At 32.4% G+C, this 24,549-nt stretch overlaps 4 protein-coding genes and 2 long non-coding RNA genes across 7 annotated transcripts; 3 read left to right on the forward strand and 3 right to left on the reverse strand.

The window, feature by feature from the left end:
• The first annotated feature begins 581 nt into the window (after positions 1–581).
• On the forward strand, positions 582–1,424 carry LOC107359772 (uncharacterized). Its single transcript, XM_015926339.3, has 3 exons — positions 582–772; positions 863–1,026; positions 1,106–1,424. Exons 1-3 carry the CDS (start codon positions 706–708, stop codon positions 1,307–1,309), a joined length of 435 nt encoding a protein of 144 aa, XP_015781825.1. The 5' UTR covers positions 582–705; the 3' UTR covers positions 1,310–1,424.
• LOC107359770 (complement C3) lies at positions 1,417–9,708 on the reverse strand. The gene is made up of 6 exons (XM_015926336.3): positions 9,322–9,708; positions 8,913–9,070; positions 5,140–7,767; positions 2,532–4,439; positions 2,170–2,460; positions 1,417–2,087 (listed from the first exon to the last, which is right to left on the reverse strand). Exons 1-6 carry the CDS (start codon positions 9,384–9,386, stop codon positions 1,837–1,839), a joined length of 5,301 nt encoding a protein of 1,766 aa, XP_015781822.1. The 5' UTR covers positions 9,387–9,708; the 3' UTR covers positions 1,417–1,836.
• Positions 9,709–9,772: 64 nt separating this feature from the next.
• Positions 9,773–13,664, forward strand: LOC149093844 (uncharacterized). Of its 2 annotated transcripts, XR_016198920.1 has the most exons (8): positions 9,773–10,180; positions 10,459–10,779; positions 10,868–11,038; positions 11,148–11,263; positions 11,349–11,688; positions 11,758–12,584; positions 12,647–13,028; positions 13,220–13,664. It is a non-coding gene; the product is annotated as an uncharacterized LOC149093844 (long non-coding RNA). The 2 variants fall into 2 exon arrangements; XR_016198919.1 differs by lacking the exon at positions 13,220–13,664 and having other exon boundaries at positions 12,647–13,043.
• Positions 11,260–13,952, reverse strand: LOC107359771 (NPC intracellular cholesterol transporter 2). Its single transcript, XM_015926338.3, has 4 exons — positions 13,736–13,952; positions 13,365–13,466; positions 12,642–12,820; positions 11,260–11,664 (listed from the first exon to the last, which is right to left on the reverse strand). Exons 1-4 carry the CDS (start codon positions 13,818–13,820, stop codon positions 11,497–11,499), a joined length of 534 nt encoding a protein of 177 aa, XP_015781824.1. The 5' UTR covers positions 13,821–13,952; the 3' UTR covers positions 11,260–11,496.
• Positions 13,953–14,506: 554 nt separating this feature from the next.
• On the reverse strand, positions 14,507–24,227 carry LOC107359991 (uncharacterized). The gene is made up of 7 exons (XM_015926595.2): positions 23,872–24,227; positions 19,741–19,882; positions 17,078–19,287; positions 15,899–16,080; positions 15,540–15,830; positions 14,969–15,023; positions 14,507–14,745 (listed from the first exon to the last, which is right to left on the reverse strand). The coding sequence occupies exons 1-7, from the start codon at positions 23,935–23,937 to the stop codon at positions 14,581–14,583; spliced, it is 3,111 nt and encodes a 1,036-aa protein (XP_015782081.1). The 5' UTR covers positions 23,938–24,227; the 3' UTR covers positions 14,507–14,580.
• Positions 17,281–19,943, forward strand: LOC149093845 (uncharacterized). Its single transcript, XR_016198921.1, has 4 exons — positions 17,281–17,421; positions 17,626–17,756; positions 17,854–18,662; positions 18,722–19,943. It is a non-coding gene; the product is annotated as an uncharacterized LOC149093845 (long non-coding RNA).
• Positions 24,228–24,549: the final 322 nt, after the last annotated feature.

A 24,549-nucleotide genomic window follows, 5' to 3' on the forward strand; every position in this document is an offset into this window, starting at 1 on the left:
TTCTCCACCTTTGAGAAGCGACCAAGTTCATTGTGGTTAACAGCATTTGTAACTCGTATCTTATGCAAAGCAGCTCCATTTTTAGGTGATAGTTTGGATCCTGAAGTTATCTTAACCGCAGTCGACTATTTGGTTGATCATCAGGAATCTTCACCTTCAGGCTCATGGAAAGAATATCACCCCGTCATTCATAAATCAGCTCTTGGTGGTTTGACTGGAGTCATTCCAATTACAGCATTTACTTATACTACTCATACTACATCAGCTTATAATTTAACAGATATCAATCTTATTTGTAATATCTCATCCGGACGATTCCGTAAATCGATTGAATTTCATGAAGATAACGCTCAGGTCATGCGAATCTTTGAAATAAACAATGAATGTGACTATGTTGATATGATTACTCGAGGAACTGGACTTGGCTCGGTTCGTGTCAAGTACAAGTAAAATGTTTTAGAGGTTTTAGTTTATAAAAAGTTTTTGGGTGTTAAATTTGTGCTTCCATCTAGCGTTGTTTTTTAAATTTTCTAATAAGTTACATACTGAACACATGTTTGGTAGAGTTTTGTTAAACAAAATTTGTTTAGTAAACAACATTTACCGTTTAATTTATTTGTAATTTGCTGGTCTTTTAGATGTGTTAACATCTTAATTAATTTTTTAAATTCATTGGATGAAACATAAATATTGAAATTTGCAACCATGAATAGTCTTTCATCTAGATTACCTGTATACCTTACATCAACTCATCATTCAATTCTTAAACCGGGTAAGTAACTCTTATTATCTTTTCGTAATACACTTTTGCATTTTTCTATCAGTCTTTTAATTGTCGTATTTTTCATGTTCTTGATTTTAGTTACATCTTTAATTACATCATCTCGCCACAAATCTCCGGGTCAAAGTCAAAAAAGTGGTAGGAAGAGACAATGGCTTGGTTTCACTGTCCCATTAGGCAGTTTTGTTCATGAAAGAGATGTTTTCCTCAAACAGAGAGGTCTAAAGTTCCATCCTGGTTTAAATGTAATTATCTATCTTCCGAAATACACATAGTCAAATCGAAATTATCTAATTATCTAGTTTCATATTATTCATTTTTCAGGCTGCATTGGATCCTAGGGATAATGCTATTTATGCTTTGAGAGATGGTGTAATTGCAATAAGTACAGAAAGATTTATTCCTGATATGAAAAATGATATTGTGGAAAAGCATTATGTTGATTATGAAGGACCAATGATGATTCGTTATGCCCATGTAATCCCTCTAGAACAACCTCGAGTGTTCAAACTTGTAGAATTAGTGTAAATCAGCAAATTTATTAAAGTATATCATGTAAAGGTATGTAATATCTAACCTAATTAGACTACCAAAATTGAATTAGATCTTTCAAATAAATATTAAGAACAATATAGTTCAGATACATATGTTGTTTTATTTACATCGTTGGCACAGTGACAAAGGATTAATCTCGTTTGAAATGTTTGTTATCACCATAATCAAAAAAGTGCATAGTTAACATATCGTACAGCATGGAAGAGTACCATTACCACGACAGGCCCATTTTTATGACAGCTCATCTTAATCAAAGCTGATTTCGGTGGTCTTTAGAGGTTCAATTATACAAAAAATGCACCAAAAGATACATAAACGCGCTATTGAGAATAGTGTAATCAGAAGATTAGGACAAATTTGTATAAGAATATAGTAATTAAGTTTAAATGCGAAATGCGTATGAGGCACTTGATTTCTTCAATTTGAACTGAGATTAAGTGAAATATCAATGACAATGATACAAAAATGACAAAAATGGTATTAATGATGCTTTATCCCAATCAACAAGTCAACTGTCGCCTTGTACGTTTAAAGTCATCAATGACTCTTTTTATAGTATAATGAATCTTCGGATCCTTAGAGCCAATATTTTCCAGATCATACAAAATTGATCTTGAATCCAAATGAAGTGTCGTAGTGTTTCGTGATTTACCCATGAGTAAAAAGGTTTCCGTAAATGTTGTCCTGAGCATATTCGGTTCAAAGCAGCTGCGATCCATAGTGAAGATTCGATCTTGTCCTTCTTGCCCATCTAGAATGTTATTAATAAAAGTTGAATACAATGATTTAATTTTCACTTCAACATTGAGTTAAATGGATTATATTCAACATACCTCCGTAAATAGATTGACCGATTTTAAAGTTTAAAAGAACTAAACTATCAAGCTCAGTATGTTTAACGAATCGACCCAACCAAACAAATCCATATTGTCCCGAGCAAAGCAATCTAGCAAACTTATCTTTGGCTCTAATGATATTCACAGAACCAATCTCACCAACCTCATTCAAATTATCATTCAATGGGCAAACCCACCGAGCAGTGCAATGACAAATACTCGAGTTACAGATTTTCTTGAGATAATCAGTGCGACGAGTTGAATGGTACAATTGAGAACAGCCTTGGCCTACGAAAAACAAAAAAAAAATTTAAAATTATTCAAGATGGTTAACAAGCTTTTTATATTCAATAGCTTACCTTTTTTGTAATAATCATAAATTTTAACCATAGCTGATTGTAAGTTGGCCACTTTGTTTTCTTGGTAAATTTTGAAATTCAAACAATACTGTTGTTTTGATGAAATATCTTCCAAGTAAAATATAACTGAACGAGCAGTTTTTTCATAAGACGAAATGAAAGGATTGTTCTTTTTAAGTGCCACTAAATCATTTTCATCTGGGACAAAACCACTGAGAATTCCAACTTCAAGTATAACCATTCCAGAGTCAACTGAGTCAAAACGCTTGGCACAAACTGTAAGCTTGTTTGTCACCTTAGAGGCTCCTGATAGTTTCAAATTACTTTCAGCCTTTTCATTTGCAGTATAAGATGGACCAGTTTTTGAAGAACTAGAGTCATTATTATCGGTAAGGGTTGAGTCAACGACAGATTCAACTTGGACAAGACGATCATTAAGCACACCAATTTCAGCTAACATAGTAATATTGAAAAGATCGTCGAGTTGGATGTCAGAGTCAGAGAGAATAATTTGCTCAGGTGAATCGATTGCTTGTGTAACATTAACATCCAGTTCAAAGCCACATAATTTTTCTGGAGCCTCTAAAACATTGTACTTGTACTTGACACGAACCGAGCCAAGTCCAGTTCCTCGAGTAATCATATCAACATAGTCACATTCATTGTTTATTTCAAAGGTTCGCATGACCTGAGCGTTATCTTCATGAAATTCAATCGATTTACGGAATCGTCCGGATGAGATATTACAAATAAGATTGATATCTGTCAAATTATAAGCTGATTTGGCATAAGTTGACAAAGCCTCTAATGCAACAATAGTATCTTGAGTAGCATCAAAAGCACCAGTATAAGACCTTTGAGACTCTAAATAATTTATTATTGCTTTGATTTCATCGGGTTTTGTTTCTCTTAAATTGAGAAGAGCCAATAAAACATAACCAGTTGTTTCAATGGGAGTTGTCGTGTTCCAAAATAATTTGTTTTCTCCAGAAGAATAAACGCCGATTTCCCGTAAACGAGAAATTATAGACTTTCGGCGTTCTGCTGACTGTAGGCATGTCGTGGTTGACAAGCTATAAGCCAAAAGAGCTAAATGATATGGATCTCCTTTAGCTAACTCTGACGTTAATTTACCACAAAGATATGATTCTGCTAATTTCAAGGATTTATCTCGTCTTTTCGCAAGTATTCGAGGGTAAGTGAAATTTTCACAGCTTCGAAGAGTAGTATAAGTAAATGCTGTAATTGGAATGACTCCAGTCAAACCACCAAGAGCTGATTTATGAATAACGGGGTGATATTCTTTCCATGAGCCTGAAGGTGAAGATTCCTGATGATCAACCAAATAGTCGACTGCGGTTAAGATAACTTCAGGATCCAAACTATCACCTAAAAATGGAGCTGCTTTGCATAAGATACGAGTTACAAATGCTGTTAACCACAATGAACTTGGTCGCTTCTCAAAGGTGGAGAAAGATCCATCAAGTTTACGAAACATCATTTGATTTTCATAACCAGCTTTAAGATACTTCAAACCCGTTTCCCGTTGAGTTACAGTTAACCGACCAGTTGCGTTGAGATAGTCCAATGTAAATAAAGTTGGTGCCATTCTAATGACATTTTGCTCACCACAGCCCGTTGGCTTGATAATTAAATGATTAATATTTGACAGAGTTGTGATAACAGAAGGTCCCAAAGAGTCTGCAATGGCAGAAACAACACATTCTTCGGAATCTGGAACTATTGCTGAAGTTTGAGTTCTCGGGATCAAATCAATTCTTGTCTTTTGTTCACCTTTATCTGGATCAATTGAGTCAAATAAATTCTCTCTCTTAATAGATCTTTTCTGTCGGTGCTGAAGATTTCTTGGGTCGAGTTGAACAGCATAGCTATCAATAATGGTAATACCTGGGATAAGAAAAAAGTATGAAAAATAATAGATTTATTGAAATGAAATAATTGATACGGTTGCTTAAAATGCAAAGGAAATATGCACAATTAACTAAAGAATTAAAATCTGTCTGTCTAATCTTATTTAATTAATTTCTTCAAGTCGAGAGTACTTGTATTATGTAGCAATATACCATGAATTGTATGTGAAAAGCTCAAAAGATGAACTTGAACTGATTCTGAGTAAAATTTTTCATGTCTGATAACAAGTTATTGAACTGAGCGAGATAAATGTATCAAATTTGATATTTATATTGTAATAATATATTATACATTTAATTATTTGAAAATAAACTGCAAAGAAAATATTCAAAAATTGCTCAAAAATGAGTTCAATAAGTTTCACTCTGATTACTATCAAAGAATCAATTACTATTTCAAAATAATAACAAAAATTGACCTTAGTTTGCTATTTGAATGACTAAATATCATGTACCATAAATCATATTTAATAGAAATAAATGGTTGAAGAACAATCAATCAAAGTTAATATAATTAGATGGACGAAAACAGGAAGTCGAAATGAAAAGTAAAGCAGTGCATTTAGAAAATGAATGAATTAAATTAGCAATTTAGTCAAATTTTCAAGTCTAAACCAGCAATAAGTTCATACGCTACAGTCTAGAAGATTTGATTTTTTTTGTTTTATTCAACTTACCTTGAGGTACAACGTGAAGTGTTTTGATTACAACATCTGAGGTTCCATGAGCCAAGGCATCGACTTGTATTTTAAATTCCCCAGTTCTGATCGGTGATAAAGCAAAACCTTCAGTATGCAACATGCCTGGTTCAACTGTAACCAAACGACGTTCTGTTTTTTGTCCTGCATCAGCCTCTGAACATACACCGTCAACTCCGTACATAAATAGATTCACCTTTTTACGAGTCGGTCCATTGTTGAATATAGTAACTAGCATTTCAACTTGTTCATTAACAACTATAGAATAAGGTAAATCAACTCGAATGTGAAGCTCTTTGTTGGATATTAATCGAAGAGGTTTGTCCATCAAACAAAGACCATCTTTGGCTGATAATGACATTGCATTTAATCGCCAAGATGTTATTGTATGAGGAACTGTTACTGGATATTTGACTGAAGTTTGAGATTCATCGAGAGTTACCAGATCGAATAGCCAAGTTTCTCTGAAATCTTGACGAATTAAAGTAGACTCTTCAATGGCATCTTCTTCACCAAGAGTAACACCCGCTTCTGTATTATCTTGTCCTTTGGATTCTCCACTGGAAACATCGAAAACAGAAGTGCGTAATAAAGGTGGGATAATTGAATTTAAACAACAATCTAAAAATGCAGAGGCACAGTTGACATTTTTGACACTTCGAAGTAATATATCTCGCCTTTCTTCACATGACATTGCTTTGGCTTTATCATTTGGTTTTATTTTACCCAAACGACAGCATTGGTTGATGAAAGCGTTCGTAGAATACTGTTTTGACGAAGAGACCGGAGATGCTGAATGAGATGAATAAGTGGGAGAAGAAGCAAATTTTCGCATTGATGAAGAAGATGAAGTAATATATATTCTGGGAGAAGCTCGAATCGGTCTGCGTTTTGAGGACTTATCATTCATGTGAACACAGCTAGATCCAATTGAATTTGATGGGATTCCAGCGATAACCAGACCAGAATTGAGAAGTACATCAGTCGGATCGATTCCACCACCCGGGCCACAACCTTTATCTTTTGAGTTAAACATCTTACGTAATCCATGTCGAGTTAAAGTGTTGGCAGATCTTAATAAATAGACAGCTTCGTCAACACCAACAATTGAAATTTGTCGACGATTTTCGCTCTGGTTTGCGGACACTATTAAAGTTCCATTTTCACCTGGTTCTATGTCGTTTGTGGCTCCTTTTGAATTAGTGTATGTTAGATTGAGTGAACATTCAGGAGGATCAACATTGATCAAAAGTGAATCTGAAACAACTCTATCATATCTGTAAGAAATGGCAATTAGACGAAAACTTGGAGCCATGTGAGGTTCAATAGTAAATCCGAAATTATCGTTATCAGGGATACGTTCTAGTTTATCTATTCGTCCACGAACAACAGTTATATAATAAGCTTGGGAGAAAATAAAAGTTGATCCTTCAAAGATAATGGAGTTTGTATACTTATCACCAACCTTGAAACGATCATTTTTCTCAACAAGGGTCAGCGCTGCTGAGGTTTGGTTACTTGGTTCAACCAAGAGACGAGAAAAGGACTGTTCATCCTCTTTAAGCTTAGCATCTCTTGTACGAACTTCAAAGATAATTTTTTTATCCTGAGTAGTAGTATCATAGTCAACAGTTACTCTTCCCAAATCATCACTGATAACATCTTTGGTGACCATACGACTACTGAAAACAGACAATCGAACGGGAATACCAACAACGGGTTGATTATGGACATCATAGATTTCTGCAATCAATCTTATTGGATGTTCAGGTCGGAAAACTCTAAATGATGATTCGAAGCTGACTTTGTACGGTGAAGAAACAAAATATGTGGAACTATCAATGTGTTTAACTTTTTGACGAGTAGCTGCTTCAATGACAGTTGCTTCAACTACAAGAACACTTCCGATAATCATTGAGACTTCAACTCCACTTTCACTGAACTCATTGGTAGAAAATTTGTAACTTGTTTCTCCTTTAACCAATTCAAGTTCATCTGTTTGACCAATTCCAATAGAACGATTAGTAGAATCGCGAATTTTAAATTTAAATCTAACAGTACCAGTGACGGGTTTACCAGTGAGATAAGTTGCCTTTACCGATCCATTGACAATAGATGTTGAAGGTGTAATAAATTGTAATGATTTGAGAGTGACTTGAAATAAAGGTAAAATATATTCTCGAACTTCAAAAGTTGCATTAGACGTCACTTGAAATTCAGGCCCATAAGCCATTATAATGGTCCATTTGTTTTTAACTGGATCTTGAAGGAAATGAGGAGGTATATTGAATTCATGGTTAATAAAGTAATTATCTTTTGATGATTCCAGTACAACTTCATCCATGATTATTTTGTGAGGGTTTTTTATAGATAATTTAACTTTATCGGCCATTGGTTTAAGATCATCATCAAGTCTCATCAACCTGATTCTAACCTTTTCCTTAGGAGTGTAAATAGGCTTGTCCGTTTGAATAAAACCGAAACCTGTATCACCAGTAATGATGATTTGTGAACTATTTTCATCGCCATCCCTATTTATCACTGACAATTTGGCTACTCCTGTTGAAACATTGGCACCAAGCTCTATCGGAACAGAAAATGGATTTTCTGAAATAAAATGAATCAAATTTTTAGTTAGTGCGTCAGTTTAGTTAATAGTTGCATCTTTGATTGATGAACAATTGAATAGCTAGTTGAGCTTGAAGAAAATTGTTTTAAACAAAACCAACATTTTCCTTAAAAATCAGGATTTAGACTTCATTTAAGTTAATGACTTGAATTTTCACTTGTTTCATAATAATAGCTAACAATGTTATTTCTTATTGTTTTGCAGTGATTTTTCAATGCATGTAACAATCTATCTATAGAAACTTTCAATTCTTATCGAAGCGTAAAAACAGGTGATTAAAATACAAATTATATTGTTTTAATTTCACCTTTGTTTTGAATTAAGATACGAAAGAATTGAAAGATCTGACGAGTCAGAACTTTGAAGAAATATTATAATGTTGGATACGTCAAGATAATTGTAGTGAATCGTTGCTTTAAATAGGCAAAGTTATTCTATGCAGAGTCTATTTGAAGTCACAACTCGATTGTCAATAATAATTAATTTTGCTGAGAATGTCAAGATGAGTTTGGTGTAAGATGGTATAAATGGTCTCTTTCAATATGAAATAAAATTTTAATTAACTTTTGTTGATCTTGCTGTCAAATCTCAGTGACTACATAACTTTGAAATAAGCAGTAAAACTGAACAGATCTTTTGTGACAGATAAATTTTGTCAAAAACAAGCTCAGACACATTGACAGACCCAATTGATTGACAATCTCGTGCATAAGTCTGGTTCGTTCAATCTACGTATCTATATGCTACTGACAAATAAATGGATTAATAGGTAATATTAAGTAAGTGAAGGATATCCTGATGATAGACAAACTATTATAATGGCATTTGAATGGAAAGGGCTCGAGTCACGCTACATAGTTATCAAGTTGAAAATGAACTTTCAAGTTATTTCTCGTGACTTTGTTTATTTATGGCATTTTTTGTTTATTTTTTCAAGAAAAATGACTCTTTCTCATTACTGCGTACTTTTTCTTGGAAATTTACCCTAATTAGACGTTTTCTAATTACCCATAAACAGGGATAAATCAACTCAAAAGATATCAAAAGATAGAGAAAATTTGACAGACGAAAGGTTTTGAATGATCACAAGACAGCTGATAATCTCGAAAGTGAATATACTAACTTGGCGATTTGGGAAAGTATTTTGTGAATAGAACTTGATCGTTGGCTTTAATTTCAAGGAGGAATGCTTCTTCTGTCAGTGGAAGAACTACGACATTTTCCTGAGTGTAAAGACGAAAAATTTTCGGAGCCATGACCAAAGGAAGACAACATAATGACCTGGAAGAGAAAAAGATGAATAAATAAGTAAAACAAGAATAACAATTTAGAGCACACAAAAGACAGGTGGGATACCAAAACAGTGAAAGTTCAGCAAGATACAAGATGAAATTAACTTGCTTGGAAAGAATGGAAAAAAGTAAAATTGAATTAGCTTTAATTAAATTTTGAGTAGAACAGACTAGCAAACTTGCTTCCTTGTTGACTAAATTGATGTTGCAAAAATATAGAGAAAAATTGGTGCTACTTACTGGATACACAAAGAAAGAATAAGAATCACAAGAAGGTGATTTAGTTTAATTTTCAATTGAATCATGATGAAGCTGAGAAACAAAAAAAGATGAGGTAAACAAAGAAACAGCTAGAAAAGATGATGAAAAATAAGGTAAATGTATGATGGGAAAATCACTTTCAATGTCGAGTTAACATTGTAAAAGTAAATCACTTGTCCACAGAGAAAAATTACTTGATGATTGTTAGTCCAGTAAAATGGACGGTTGAGAAGTGTTTAAACATGGTGAACAATCAGAACGAAAAGCTTAAATTGTAGTTTGATTAAAGTTGCTCTCTAATATCAAACAAAAGGGAAATTTGATGATGTGTGTAGTTTTAATCAAGTTGCTACAAAAACAAAACCCATAGATGTTGGAAAAAAAGGATTTTAAATAAAGCTCAAAGCTCATTTCTCACTTTCCTCTTTTCTTCTCCCTTTTTTCTTTCCCTCTTTATCTATGTCTATCCTTTTCTCTGTCTTTAAAATTTACTTTCTTCTTTACTTTCTTTTCTTGACAGATTCAAAGAAACCCACAAAACCCGCCCAAAAACCCAATCTCACCAAAAACATAACTCCTCGGACGTTAATCTGGTTAATTAAATTACATGTAATGTAAATGTAAATGTTTTTCTGTTCATTAATTCTGTTCTTCATCATTTACAACAGGATTCAGCTTTTCCTTTAATTCAACATTTACTTTTTAGTTCCATGTGAAAGAGGAAACTATTTAAACAAAGGGTTGAAATATTGCCGTTAAATCAATCAAGACAATCAACATTGAACTTGACATCATATTGATGACCTCTTAGTTTATTTTGTTACCAAGGATTACAAGTGTAAGTCTCTTTTGTGCATCAAATGGCAATGATAGTGAAATTATATAAAGTGTTGAATTACATTTCTTTACTTTGTCACGAATAATTATTGCATTTCCATGTAAACACAGTCAAAGGTTTCAGTTAACTAGATAAAAGACAGAAAGAATCCTTTCACAGATAAGATGATATTTTGAAAATTGATAATTTAGCTTTTATGGAACTACTGAATCCAATTTCTGTTCACTTAAAATTTTCGCTATTTTCAAAATCTGATATTTTCTTATCCTTTTTTTCAGATGGACATTGGAATCTGCTCGAATATCCAACTGTATCCTAACCTGTTAGATTGTTCTAAATTTGCATGTTGATGCCATTTTGCATAATTGGAATCAGGTGACGATCTAGCGATTATTGAAAGACTGTTTCAACCTGTTAAAATGGCTCAAAGATGGATCAACTTATCCGATGAATTTTATCTACAATACTTCAAATTTTTGCCATTTTAAGGACCTGATAAACTGGTTTATGGATTTAAGTTTTATATTGTCTATTCTCTGTTCATCAATTATCACTTTGTTCGCTTCCATGGAAGAAACAGCTATTTGCTTAGTAACTCGGTTGGTATTTTTATAGCTGCCTCAATCAACTCTTTATTTGAGCATTATTATTCGTAAAACTGATTGCCATCCATCTTCTTCCTTACAGATTACTGTTCTTTCTTAATGAATTCGTTGTCAACAAATATAAAGCTACATGATAACAACTATTCCATCTATAATTATGATTTATGTTTCCATTATCAAAGAGCCATCAATTCCTATGAAGTCTATCGTTACATTTTGATCATCTGTTTTGCCCAAATTTCATGGTTGATGGGTAATTATAACAACTTAATCATTCCATTCTATCAAAATCGATTACATTTACTGCTCTGATTTTTTATTTCAAAGTAATTATGGTTTTACTTATTTTGACTCACCTTAAGTCCCTCTAAAGATTGTAGTTATGATTAAAGGCTACCTTTCAAAGGGCTCGCAGTTCTGATTTAGGGCCGAAGGATCATCAAAATTGTTGGATCAAACGCGAATTATCAAGTATATGGTAAAACATTAATTTTATTATATTTTACATCAACCCGATTGATCATTTTTATATGTAATTAATAGTGTTTTATTGATTTCAACAGGTTTTACGACAAAAATGTCAACAAATGATGGTAATTTCGATAAATAGAGTTATTATTGATGATTATAGATGATGGATGATAAATGATGGATAAAACATGTAATGAACAACAAGATGATTACTGATGAGTTAAAAGATAATTAAAACATCTAATTAGATTCTGAGATCGCTGGCCTTTTACTTTTGGTACGATTTCTTCGTTGATTTTTTGAATTCTTTGGGGTTGGATTTGGATCGTGAATCTTTGCATTAACCTGGACACACATTACCAAACGTCCACTTGGATCAGTCAATGAGTATTTAACCTTGATTGGAATCTATAAGATGACAAAGATACAATTGTTAGTATAAACATGAGATATATTAATCCATAATTTTCTAAAATTTCGATAATCTTAAACTCTTTAAAGCCTCCTAATACATGCCGAATATGCGAAATTCCAGCAAGTTATGGGTTTGTTTCAATGTATTTATATTTTGAAACAGAGACAAACATTGGTTTGAGCAACTACCAATAATTAACCTCCAATTTGACCCAAAAAGGTTTTCTGGTAAATCATCAAAATATGTTTACTTCAAAAGATGTGTCCTTGACCAAGACCTGACTAAGCTTGTTAGACTCCTGATGGGAACCAAGAGCTTGTTAATCATTTGGTAATGATCATAGGAGACGAATATGCAAGAAACATTGCACTTGGAAACAATCAGTCTAACAATGGATTTAAAGGAGAAGACAATCAACAATCTGAGGCAAAAATAGACAAAAGAGAGAAGCGATTTACACCCTAAGGCATCACTATTGACTTCATCTTGACAACATATGATAATCAACAAAGGATCTTTGCATGTCGTCTTTAGAAGAAATTGTGAATCTCAACTATGGATGGCGAAGCCGATCAAGACTTGTTTCGCTAAATTTTTGTTCAGGAGCGGATATGATTCAACAAAAGAGGAAAACAATTCAAAAATTTTTTTCGTTTGTATCCTAGGCTATTTACATCTATTCAGACCTGTTGAATTCATTGACAACTACGAATTATTTGGTATTTAAGAAAGGAATGAGCTAATACTTATTAAGCTTGCTTGTTGAAATGTTTAAATCTTTTCGTACAATTTCAAAAAGCAACAAATTACTTCTCAGCATGCCATCATGAATTTCCTGTTCAGCTCTTCCCTGATTACTTTTGATGGAATCACACTTTCTATTTGGCATAAATTGGACTGTTCACAAATAAAGGTATAGATGTTACAAAACAAACTATACTGATTTAATTATATTTTTGCTTTTACTTACTGCAGGATAGAAAGGTTTCACTTCAAATGATGCTTTGAAAAGATATTGTTGTCCTTTACGGATTGGACATGATGGAACGATATAACCAGAGCAGGGATCCTTTCGAGTTTCTGGGAACGGAAGTTCTCGTCCACGAACCACACCTTTGATTACTTCTGATAGACTGTTGGCATTGATCGCTGTTAAATAAAAAGAGTTGGATGTAACATCGGAAAAAGTACAATCAAAAACATTGAATCAGTAAAAGCTTGATCATTGTTGATTCAAGACTGGCCGAGAAAATAATTGTTTCTTGTGCAAACATTTCAACAATCGGAGTGACTGATGGATTGAAGTCATCTTGAAATCACACCGGAAATGTATACATAAAATTGATTTAGTTAAATTGTATGTTTACTCAAATTTTAAAGTGTTAAGTGTTTATTCAAAGCACCTTCAGCTTTTTACTTTTGTTAGAAGCAATCTCCAACAAATTTCATACAAATTTGAATATTAGCAACAAACGAAATAATTGATTTTAACTTTCGTTTAAAAGAAACTATTCGGCAGCTTGATTTAACATCTATTTCTTTCATTAGCTGATTAATTGGAAAATGAATGGACTCTCCAAAATTCCAAAATTTTCCCTCAGTCACTTTAGGATGAACCTGACATGACACAACCCGAAAGATTTTACATGGACTCGGATAGAGAAATACGAGAAAAACAAAAAGTGAAACTTACGTGCTTCAAAATCGGCTTCAACTTCAACAGTAGATCCCAATTTGATGATGCAAGGATCACCTGAACATGGTTTCACACGAACTTCCCGAACATTACCAGAACCTATGAAAAGAGCCAATAATTATTGATCCATTTTGAACAATATATGATTTATATGTATCACTATTCAATCACGACAGGGAAACAGGAAGATACACTTTGTCATTTGTTCAAGGCACTTTCATTGAAAGATTTTAACCGATTATTTCTTTAATTCCGGGTTTCAAACAAATTACGATGAAAACAGACTTAAACGATAAACCATGAGGAATATACATTGATTATCTCTTCGAATCTGCAGTGAAAAAAGGCAATAATTACTATTAACTCACCACAATCGGTAAAGTTGACTCCTTGTCCATTGACTTTGGTTGCAGAGAAAGAAGCGAAAAATAAGATTGAAAATATGATTATCATGATGAAAAGATGGAAATGAAATAAAAAAATTTTCTCGACTCAGATGCTAAAGATTAACCAGTATTGACTTGAAATTCAATTTGAACACGAAGGAGCTGTAAAAAATGATCTGATGATTGGGTAGGTTGTGGGAGGAAGATGAAGGAGTGACGAAGGTTAACTGAATAAAAGTAAAAGTTGAATGGTAAATAGCCTTTTGGCCTCAAATTGTATTGACAATCAAAGTGAAAACCAGTCAGCTAAAGTATTGAGTTCAAAGTTGGGTGGGCGATGAATAAGACAAAGTAATTAGGACACAGTAATATGTTGACAATTTAGAGACAATTTACCATTTCGATATGATAGACTGTTGAGTCAAGGCTGATTATGGTTGGCAAGAAGCTAATCAAAAAGTGAAATTAAATTAAATTGAAATAAATAATATTACCATTACCATTAAAATAATCAAAGAAAAAGAAACTATTGTAATTAAATAGCGTTTAAATTGTCATCATCTATTGGTAACTTTGGTACATTGTTATTTTACCTATTAACTTCATTGCAATTAAAGTGACAAAATTTCTTGTCTCTCAATTAAACCTCAGTTTTATTGCAAAATAAAATCAAGATTGATTTATAAATTTGTGCGAGTGTGTTAAAAATGAAAATCAAATTTAACTGATGCTGTTGAGCGTTACAATCAAACATGAGAAATAATCAGTTTTAATGGAAACATAACAGTGTTGAATTACAATGATGATGTGAGATATTTTAGGTTCAATTATACAAGGTAAATGTTGGAATGAGGTGAATGAATTTTGTTCAATTCTTGAAGTATCCGTACTCTAGGGCCCATTGGAATTCCTAATTTGATTAATTTCTCCTCATTAAGAGCTGACAATTCCTTTAATCCAATTTTTTCGCTCTCAAATTTGGAAGCATATTTCTGTTGGAAAAGCAAGAAATGAAAGTAGGTGACGATTAAAAGATAATCAATAACAAGATGAAAAAAAGATGAAGTAAATGCATAAATGGAAAGTGAAACAAATCAAAAGAAATAGATTGTCTCAATTGACAATAAAAGTTTCATTAAATCCGGGTTTACTGGTTAATATGGGTTTCACTCTTAATCGATTAGTTAAATGGCTCAAAATGATAAAAAAACGTACCTCGTAGCCTAGTTTCTTGAGGAACTGGCGAAGTGGAGGCTCATCACCGAAAAATCTGATCACATGAAAGAAAAAAAAATAATGAGAAATGCGTTTCTTTTGAGAATGTGTTTTGCGGAAGTATAATCATGGTCTTTAAATTGAAAATTGGAGGTTGACAGCAAAACATTGTTAATTGCCACAAGGCTTTTGATTAACTTGCATCATTATTATATTGAAATCATTCATCAGCCATCCTCAGTGATTGTTGAAGATTAAGTTTCAATAGTTTTCGTCCTTAGCAAATCTATTGATTGACAGTTTAGCTTTTTTCCTCCATAAATCATCATTTTGTTTGGAAGAAACAAAATATCTCAACATTGCATCTTCAATTATAACCCATTTCATAATGAATTTCAACCAACAACTCCAATTTGATTTGCTTTAATAGCTTAAAGATATTTTCCTCCTTTAACACTTGCACAGGTTTAACCAAATAATTGCGATAAGAGGACCGGTAAGCTGTCAATCGGTTCAATTTTCAAGACCATGATTCAATCCTGCTTTCATAGTCTTCAGATTATTATTTCACCTTTTAATTTTATCCAATTTATTGTTTTTACCAGTAACTTCGGTTCGTATCTTGTCCGTGGAGTCTTTGGGATCAGATTGGTTATTTGCTGTAGATCGTCTCAAGGTACCTCCATCCATTAAGGGTGTCAACTTGAAACATCTTAATTGCTCTTGAATCCGGTCAACGTCTTTACGCAGTGTTTGAACATCTTCAATCAAACACTGGCTTGACCTTATTTCCGATGAAAGTTGGGAAACGCTTCGCGCTAATGTTATAACATGGCCTTCCAGCCTCTTTAATCGTCTAGCTCTGTGAAAAGATATGAAAGTGATTGTTAGTCGTGTATAAATGAGTGAAATTGTGTTTATTTAACTTACCCTTTGGACTCAAAATCATCTCGACGATTCAGGTATTTATTGTTTCGACTGTAAAAAGCGTCTCGACTAGCAACTGATAATGATGAAACAGACCCACTTAACCGACGATTCAGCTTTCCTGAACTTGAATGATGCATCGATTTTTTGGCGCCGTGCATTCGAGATCCAAGTAGATTAAGTATCTGAAATTAAAAGATGAAATTGTTAAATAGCGAGCAAAAATGGATAAAATTGGAGTAAAAAATGGAAGGAGAATAAAAACAATTTCAAAATTATTAAAAGCTAATGTCTGATGAATAATGGATATTGTCCAAGATCTCATTAGAATGATCAATCATGCAAATTAACCTTAAATTAGGGAGATTAATCGGTCATTAGAGAAAGATTGATTGTTCACTGCAAGGTTAACAAGTGGATGATGGTTATTACTCTATGATGACCAGACAAAAAAACAACAGGGCAAGATGAGAATGAAAAAGTAAACAAGTTCACTGACCACATGAACCAAAGAACTACCATTTTCGAGTCAAATGATGATGCAAATGAATTTAAAGTTGAAAAATACAAATTAAATCTACAAAACTAATCACCATCAGAGGATCATCAAGAGGTACTTTAAAAACGGTTGAAATACAATGTATGTTGGTACAATGAATCAGAGCCGTTGTGATTGAATGAATGAAAGTAGCATTTTTTTACTGTGGTAATCACTGGTAAACATTCATTTCAATGTTTTGGTTATTTTTGCTTTCAGACTCAGAGTTAATAAAAAAATTAGATGCAAAAATTAAGATTAATGTATTCATTACTTCAAAAAAGCTTCACACAAAAACTCTCATCACTTTTGCCCTCACTTTCCCATCAAATCCACACAAAGAAATCAGAAATTAAGTTAGCACAATCATTCGCTCCACTGAAATACAAAGTTTGAAAGTGAAAATAGAAATAAACTAAACTTAAATTGACAAATAAACAATTAAAATCCTCACAATCAAATATTGTCCAAATTGAAAACCAAAGAGTACAAATTATTAATCTTTGATTCAAACTGTTTTTTTTTGAAGATACTGGTAGCGCCCTCCTTGATTCTGATTTGCAAGCTAACATGTGTTTCGAGCCAAAAGTTGTTCAATCATCGTTCGTTATAAGTAAATAATATAATTTTTATTTGATTCTTACCTCTGAGTACATGTTCTCTAAACCAGATAATTGTTTCCTCACATGAACGTTTTCGTGATTCTCCCAAGCATCTGTGTTGGCTGTATATTCACTGGTTAAATCATCAACATCGTCTACTGATTCTAATCCAAGTGTTGTTACAGATCCTGTTTCTTCTGCTAATGGATGCCTCCATCTCTTATTTGTTGTCAACTTTAACCCTTTCCCAATTCCTCCGTATTTAACGTTAGATAAATGAGTTTGACCTAATTTTGGCTTATTTGGTGTTTTATTTGGACCAGTTATTTGATTGTTAGCGCTACTGATATCAGTGGTCATTGAATTATTTCCATTCACCTTAGAAGGTAAAGATTTTTCTGTTGGCTGCAATTTTTTACTCAACAAACCATTCTTGTTAATATTGCCGCTTATTTCACTTCTGCCATTCATTAACAAGTTTCGATTAGCTGTTAATGATCCTTTGATTGACTGTTGTTGAGATAATGTTGTTGGTGGATCTTTTTTCTTCGCACTGTTTGATTCAATCTTCTTACTTGAACTTTTTTCAGGCTCATCAACTGTCTTTGAGGAATCAGAGATCCATGAATCACTTTCATGGACAACTGGAAGTCTAGAACACTGGTTTTTTAATGAAGATAAACTTAATCCAGTATTGATATTGATACCTCCACCATCTGAAGTGAGTTCATCATCATCTTCAAGTATCTTTTTCAAATCTGCTTGCATTTTATCTAATGTTATTGCTGATGACTGGACTGTTGATGGATTGGTATTAGACTGTTGCTGTTTATCTGATCTATGTGAATCTGTTTGATCTGAATCTAAACTTGTGATATCTAATGGCGGACTAACCGAAGCCGAGTCGCGTACTTCAGCTGAACCAGACTCTGATGTTCTAGTTCCTCTTCCAGAATCGGACGATGATTTATATGCTAAATCAGGTGAACTAGCACTAGTTACAATCATATGATTAAGAGCATTATCGGTTTTACATTCATCATCAATGGGTGAAGATGCCTCGGGTTGATGATAATGACGTAGATGAGAGTCATCCTCTGAAATTTTATTATGAGAAGCTGATGAATTTTTAACCGTTAAACCATGCGTCTGGTTATTTTCATATGAAGAAACAACGACTATGTGAGAACCCAAATCCTGCTCTGATGCTGATTTACGATCGTTATTTTTATTTAATGCTGAAGACGAAACATAATTGTCATTTTGTCTCAACTCTTCTGGCCTACAAACTTCAACAAAACGGTGTTGAGACTGCACTTTAACTGGTTGTTGATGATATTGTTGCTGTGGACCAATTGTTTGCGGACTATTATAGATTTTATCAACGTTATTATTCGTCAATTGTGAACAATTGGTATCAACTCTTGCTGGAAGACATTGGTGTTGATTGTTGCTGTTAGTTTTTGGTATTAAATGTTGAGGTTGTTGTTGTTGATGTTGTTGATGAAGTTGAGGCAAATTTCTTGATTGTTGATTAGAGTAAACTTGATTTGGAAGATAACCATAATTACATGATACTGGAGTTGCTGTTAAATAAGATCTGTCAGGTCCGATATTGTCATTTGAGGTATAATATTTACTATTACCATTATTATTATTATTATAATTAGCATAATTATCCCTTAGATAATACGAGTCGTTAAATTGTTGCTGGGATTGGTTGTTGTAATGCACATTTCCAGAATAATGGTTACACATTGAACTATTCATGATTGGCATCATTTGATGCTGCTGTTGATGAAGAATTGTTGATGAATGTGAAAAATTGGACGCTGGATAAGGACGATAATCGGCTTCTGGTGGTTGAGTTGCTAATTGAAGATTAAGAGCTGGTGTTGATATACTTCGAGCTGATAAAGGTGGATTGATAATATCATCGTCATTATTTTGATTATCTTCATTATACTGGTCATTAGGTGATTCCAATTCTGTTGTATTATTAACCAAAATTGGAGCTCGACGAGAATCACGAGAACCAGGAAACAATGTAGATCGCAATTTACGCAAACACGGACTTGTTATTGTTTTAGTCAACTTGGATCCACTTTTATTTGTTGCTGTTGAACTTGTTACCGTTGCCGAAGATGTTGGTTGATGTAATGATCCTGATTGAGATGTTAAGCGAGCCAACTGTTGACAGGTTTCATCCATTTGCTGACCAACATTAGTTTTAAAATCATTAGATGGATGAACTGAAATACAAAGTCACAGACATTAAGGAGTTGAATTAACAAGGAAGACCAAGTCAAAAATAAAAGATTATCATCAAAATTTAATTGTATTTATGATATCAGTAGTTATCAAACAAAACAATCGACAGTCAATGAACTCTTCAACATTTCCAAATCTCCAGAAACAAATGATCAAGACAATTTAAACCTCATGGTAATTCAATTAACAAATTCCTAAACTAAATTTCCTCAAAAGATAACTTCATTGATATTTAAATGATGGACCCTTAATTGTGATGAAAGAGCAAATGGAAATTTCATCTTTAACCTTTCATGACTCAAGATACTTCAACACCAAGGAAATGTTTATAAAAAAGTGATTTTGTCAGTTGTTTTTGCAATTATTGTTCATAAATTATCATGAATTTGTTACATCAGTTGATTTGAAAATTTCTGTAATATATTAATTGTTACCTTTTTCTTTTGATTGTAAAGTCATTGATCGAGGTAATGAGCCTCCATTAACCAGAAAATGCATTTTTGGTTTCCTGGTTAAAGTTGATTCTCCTGAATAATTTAAAGTCAATCCTGGTGAATTTACTTGTTTCATGATAATCTGAAAACAAAAATGAAGACACAAAAAAAAGATGAATTAAAAAAAACATTGTTTAGTCAAATTTGTTGCATATTCAGTCAATTGTTGTGTGTGTGTATTTGTTGATGGGAAAATGGCCTGATCATTGGTTATAATAAATGTAAATATTCAGTGAGTTTTCATAACAATCAACTTGTGTTTACCAATTAGCCAGATGATAACTGATTACCATCATTTATCAACAGCCAGAACAACAGCAACATGATTATCTTAATTTTCACACAATCACTTTTGGTCTTCAATTTGATTAATTTATTTGATGTTAGTAAAACTGATGCAAGACTGAATCGCTTTGTAACATGCAAATGGGATTTGAAGGTAACACACAAAATGATCAAAAAAACAGCAACTATTAAGATTTTTTGGTGCTTATTAATACAATAATTATGTTTACATAAAACATGTTTGCGTGTTAAAATGCATTTCTCACATAAAATTATGATCAAAGTAACAAAACATGATATTAACATGATAATTAGTATTACATTGTTTAATCAAGAAATAAAGTTCAATTTTATTGTTGTTTTTTGGTACGCAATAAGCCCAAAAAGATCATCATTTTCGTTATCTTACGATATAATCAAGAAATGTTCAATTGTTTTCAAGTTTCAGCTCATCAAGATATTTGGTCATCATGATGATCTGCAACAGATGATGTAAATTAACGTCTATTGGTCAAAACAATAAGTCCAGAGGCTAATATAATGAAATTTGCTGTCCACTAAGAAACATGTATTCATGTTAGTCAACTATAGTGATATTACAATGAAACATTACCTTGTAAACTGATTGTATTTTTGAGCGACAGTAAAAAGTGAAATGAAAAGATGAGGATAATGATGATGATGGGTAAGATTGTGAATCAGCATGAAAAAAGTATTGAAATGATAAGGAAAGGAAAGCTGTAAAATAGTGATTGTGATAACTGAATATATCATCAGATTAAATTGAATCGTGATTCCTTTCCCTCAAGTCTTTTGACAATCTTATTGTATCATATTTTTCATTATTTCACCATTCATTACAAGCCATTCTGAATCATGCTTTTTCCCATTGTAGTCAATGATTATAGACAAAATTTGTATCCGGTTACAATGAGAATCCAAGGATGGTCAAATTATTAATAGTAGAAGGCAAAAAATGAAAATCCTGGTCAAAATAAGAGTTAAAGATTTTCTGGTCTTTTCTGGACTTTTTGCTCCATTAGGTAACTTTCAAATTTTAGTTCGATATAATGTAATTTGTCATGATAAAAAATACTAGAAACGTTCAATAGAAACTGAATCATCTTTGCAGACTAATGGCAATTAGAGTTGAATGCTTATCCAGATGTAGAAATTCAAGAGACAAGAGTTTCGGCTTGGCACTAATGGAAACCACGTTTTTAGCCTCGATCAACCTTTTGATTTGGCCACAGGCCAGTTTAACGCCTTTGTATAAAGTACTAATTAGTGGTTTGTCTTCATCGCATAATAATCAAGAGCTTATAATAATCAAGAATCAATAAGCAAGAGTTTGAATTTTCAGGTTATTTCCATTGGAAATCCGTGGAAAAGCTTTTGTCCGAGTAACGCTAAAATCTCGCCTATTTTGCTTAGAGTCAACTCTTTTTTCGGTTTAATGGCCTCAAGCTGTTTAATGGGATCACTTGTAAGCGTGTTGTATCCTTATATAAGCAAGTAAACAACCTGTCTTGACCAATTAATGATAATCAAAGTGAAATTAGAGTCAAGGACTTCTGATCAGCTCCTTTGGATCCAAGCTGTTGGTTTTGGTCAACTTTCATTTCTTTTCGATTTGGTTTCAACCCATTTTAATGTGGTCACTAGTACACCGTATAAACAAATAAATGACCTGTCTTAATTAAATAATAATCAAGGTGCATGATGATAATGATAATTGTTTAAAACAGCAACTGAAACGTGAAGTAGGAGGTAAATGGTAAGGGAGGAGAGTTGTAGATACATAGATGTATGTTTGAACGTAAAATATCAATAATTGAAGGCATCTTTTCTGTTGTGTTTAATCGTGATTAGAGAACAGTTAACAACAATAATAACACTAATAATAATAACAACAACAATCAAGATTGATTATCCAGATTAATTCGTGAAGTCAAGTTAAAAACAAAATTTACTCTTATTATTTAGATGATGAAGCGAAACCAAAGCTAACCGGGAAATTAGCGTAAATTGAGAAGAAGAGAAAGCGCGTAACTCAAATAATTATAAGAATTAGCTGTTATTGGCTAATATGAAGAAGAAGAAGAAAAAAATGTTTACAATTTAATATAATCGCCATTTGATTGAGATTTTAATCTAATTGTTAAATTATAAAATGGTTTAACCAATCCATTTGATACAAGTTATTAAAGCAAAAGATAAATGAATATCAACAATCAAAAACTAAACTGTGAAAGGTTGATGGTTAACCTTATTTCATGTATTACATACCAGAAAAAAGGTTGAGTGAAACAAGTGAAATGTTAGTTAGTTAATATACAGATAACCATTTATGATTATTATGATTGCTGTTAAATAGACTCGTGAACAATTAATACACAGTCAACATTAAATATAAATATACATTAATAAAGTAATGAGCATAAAATGAAATTAAAAGATTGTCAAGCTCGTGATACAAATTTATGCATATTTACATGTAATGCAGCAACAACCTTGACTAGCAAACCTATTCACGATCTAATTATACACAATTAAGATCAACTTATGAATCTACCTTTGATATAATAATATTTAAATGTAGTTTAAGATGAATATTTTGATTGTAATCAATTTAAATAACTCCATTGATATTCAAAAAAGCATCATCCCTTAACCCATGAAAACAATGCTTAATATCATCACTAAACCCAAACCTTTTGGGTTTCTCATTTTTCAATCCCTCCCACCTTGTACACCAACAAATCAACTCCTACGATTAATGATGAGCCAACAATCAGTTAATCATTTAAATAATGCAAATCCAATGTTTAACAATCAAAAAAGTCAACCTTCTAGGAGTAAAGGTTGAAATACATTTTCTGGTTTAACCAAAAAACTCAACCCATAAAAACAATATCTAATGATCAATTTTAACCTTTAAATATTCAACCAAAGTATTAACCTTCAGGTTAAATTGTCACTATTAACTGTATTTACTGTTAACTTTGTGATTAAATTAAATTTGTATTTATTCCTCTATTAACAGATGATAATAGCTTATAACAGTAAACGTGATTTGCCGCAAGTATTGAAATCAATATTAACCCTGCAAACAGATTTGAGGTTCAATGAAGGTTTGATTAAAATTGGATGTTTAACAATTTACAATTGACAATGGAACAATCAAGTTGATGAAATTGAGTTAACCAATGATGAAACATGTGAACATTTCAGGGTTAATCATGAGTAAAATTGTTTGCCGATGAAACTTGAATCAATTTTCATTTCAATCCTTTGTTTCATTATTTCCAATTTAAATTATTTTATTCATTTTTTCTCTCTGCTAATTTCAAATTTAAATTGTTGCCATTAAAGGTTAGGTAAACAATTTAATTGGTCATCATCATCAGTATTTTTTGATTAATCATCTTACAGATGATGATAAACAATAAGATAATTGTATTATTACAATAGGATGGGTTTTAATGTAATAATAATGTAATCTAACAACACACTCCTTCACTTTGATAATCAACTGTAAAGCTTAATTTTTCAATTGTATCAATTGTGAGTTGGGCAAACAATCCCAGTTTGATTGATCATTTGGATAAACTTTAAAATCTATTAAATTGTTTAATCAACAACAAATTTAAACAAGATAAATCTGTTGCCAAGCCTAATTGTTTAAGACTGTCAACAAGTCATCACACAATTTGCATTGACCTTATTGTAGTTGGTAAAAGTCTGTTGATTTTTGTTACATTTAATCGTGTTTATCAAACTTACCTTTGAATTTAAATTGTCATCATAATAGGAATGCTGATTTGGTTCCATAATCTTCATATTATCCATTAAATTGGTCACAGTTTATCACTCAAAACATATGGTTAACATGACAATGTTTGGAAGCTTGAATTGATCAATAATATTTTAACACTAGAAAATTGATTTGAATAAATTACGATGAAATTACAACACAATTGATAATGATCATGATAATTGGGTTGACAATTGAAATAAATCTGGTGAACGATGAAATGGCAAATAAACAATGTAAAGTGAAAAGGTAAAAAATGAAAAGCAAAAACAAGTGTAACTACAAAAATAAAGATAGACGTTTACATGTGAAAGTCTTTCCCACCAAAATGAGTTGTAAAGGTAACATGAAAAACAACAACATGATGATGATGATAATGATGAGAAGGAGGAGGAGAAATGATGATGATGATGAGAAAAAGAGAGGCTAAAAGATCATGACTGGGCTGGGAGATGAGAAGGAAAGAAAATGTAAGAGTGAGAAGATGAGAAGAAGATAAGAGGATGAAAAGGTAGAAGCCGAAGAGCACAAGAGTCATAGAAGAATGAAAAAGATACTAGATCATGATCAAGGAAGATGATTAGGATGAAAAATTCACCAAAGACGGACGATGAACAAAATTATGAAGCGAGTTATGAAGATGAAAA

Source organism: Tetranychus urticae, chromosome 2 (genome assembly GCF_039701765.1).
Source record: "Tetranychus urticae isolate SD_2017Ah chromosome 2, NJAU_TeUrti_SD_1.0, whole genome shotgun sequence".
NCBI lineage: Eukaryota > Metazoa > Arthropoda > Arachnida > Trombidiformes > Tetranychidae > Tetranychus > Tetranychus urticae.

Coding starts and splice junctions, on each gene's coding strand:
- LOC107359772 (XM_015926339.3), top strand. CDS start 706: ATGAATAGTCTTTCATCTAGATTACCTGTATACCTTACATCAACTCAT. Junction 773..862: donor TCATTCAATTCTTAAACCGG/GTAAGTAACTCT, acceptor TCTTGATTTTAG/TTACATCTTTAATTACATCA. Junction 1,027..1,105: donor AGTTCCATCCTGGTTTAAAT/GTAATTATCTAT, acceptor TTCATTTTTCAG/GCTGCATTGGATCCTAGGGA.
- LOC107359770 (XM_015926336.3), bottom strand. CDS start 9,386: ATGATTCAATTGAAAATTAAACTAAATCACCTTCTTGTGATTCTTATT. Junction 7,768..8,912: donor ATACTTTCCCAAATCGCCAA/GTTAGTATATTC, acceptor ATTTTATTTCAG/AAAATCCATTTTCTGTTCCG. Junction 2,461..2,531: donor TTATGATTATTACAAAAAAG/GTAAGCTATTGA, acceptor TGTTTTTCGTAG/GCCAAGGCTGTTCTCAATTG.
- LOC107359771 (XM_015926338.3), bottom strand. CDS start 13,820: ATGATAATCATATTTTCAATCTTATTTTTCGCTTCTTTCTCTGCAACC. Junction 12,821..13,364: donor TGAAGCCGATTTTGAAGCAC/GTAAGTTTCACT, acceptor TTTATTTAACAG/CGATCAATGCCAACAGTCTA. Junction 11,665..12,641: donor TGAAACCTTTCTATCCTGCA/GTAAGTAAAAGC, acceptor GTCATCTTATAG/ATTCCAATCAAGGTTAAATA.
- LOC107359991 (XM_015926595.2), bottom strand. CDS start 23,937: ATGGATAATATGAAGATTATGGAACCAAATCAGCATTCCTATTATGAT. Junction 16,081..17,077: donor TAGAGAACATGTACTCAGAG/GTAAGAATCAAA, acceptor TTTTAATTTCAG/ATACTTAATCTACTTGGATC. Junction 15,831..15,898: donor GATGATTTTGAGTCCAAAGG/GTAAGTTAAATA, acceptor ATCTTTTCACAG/AGCTAGACGATTAAAGAGGC.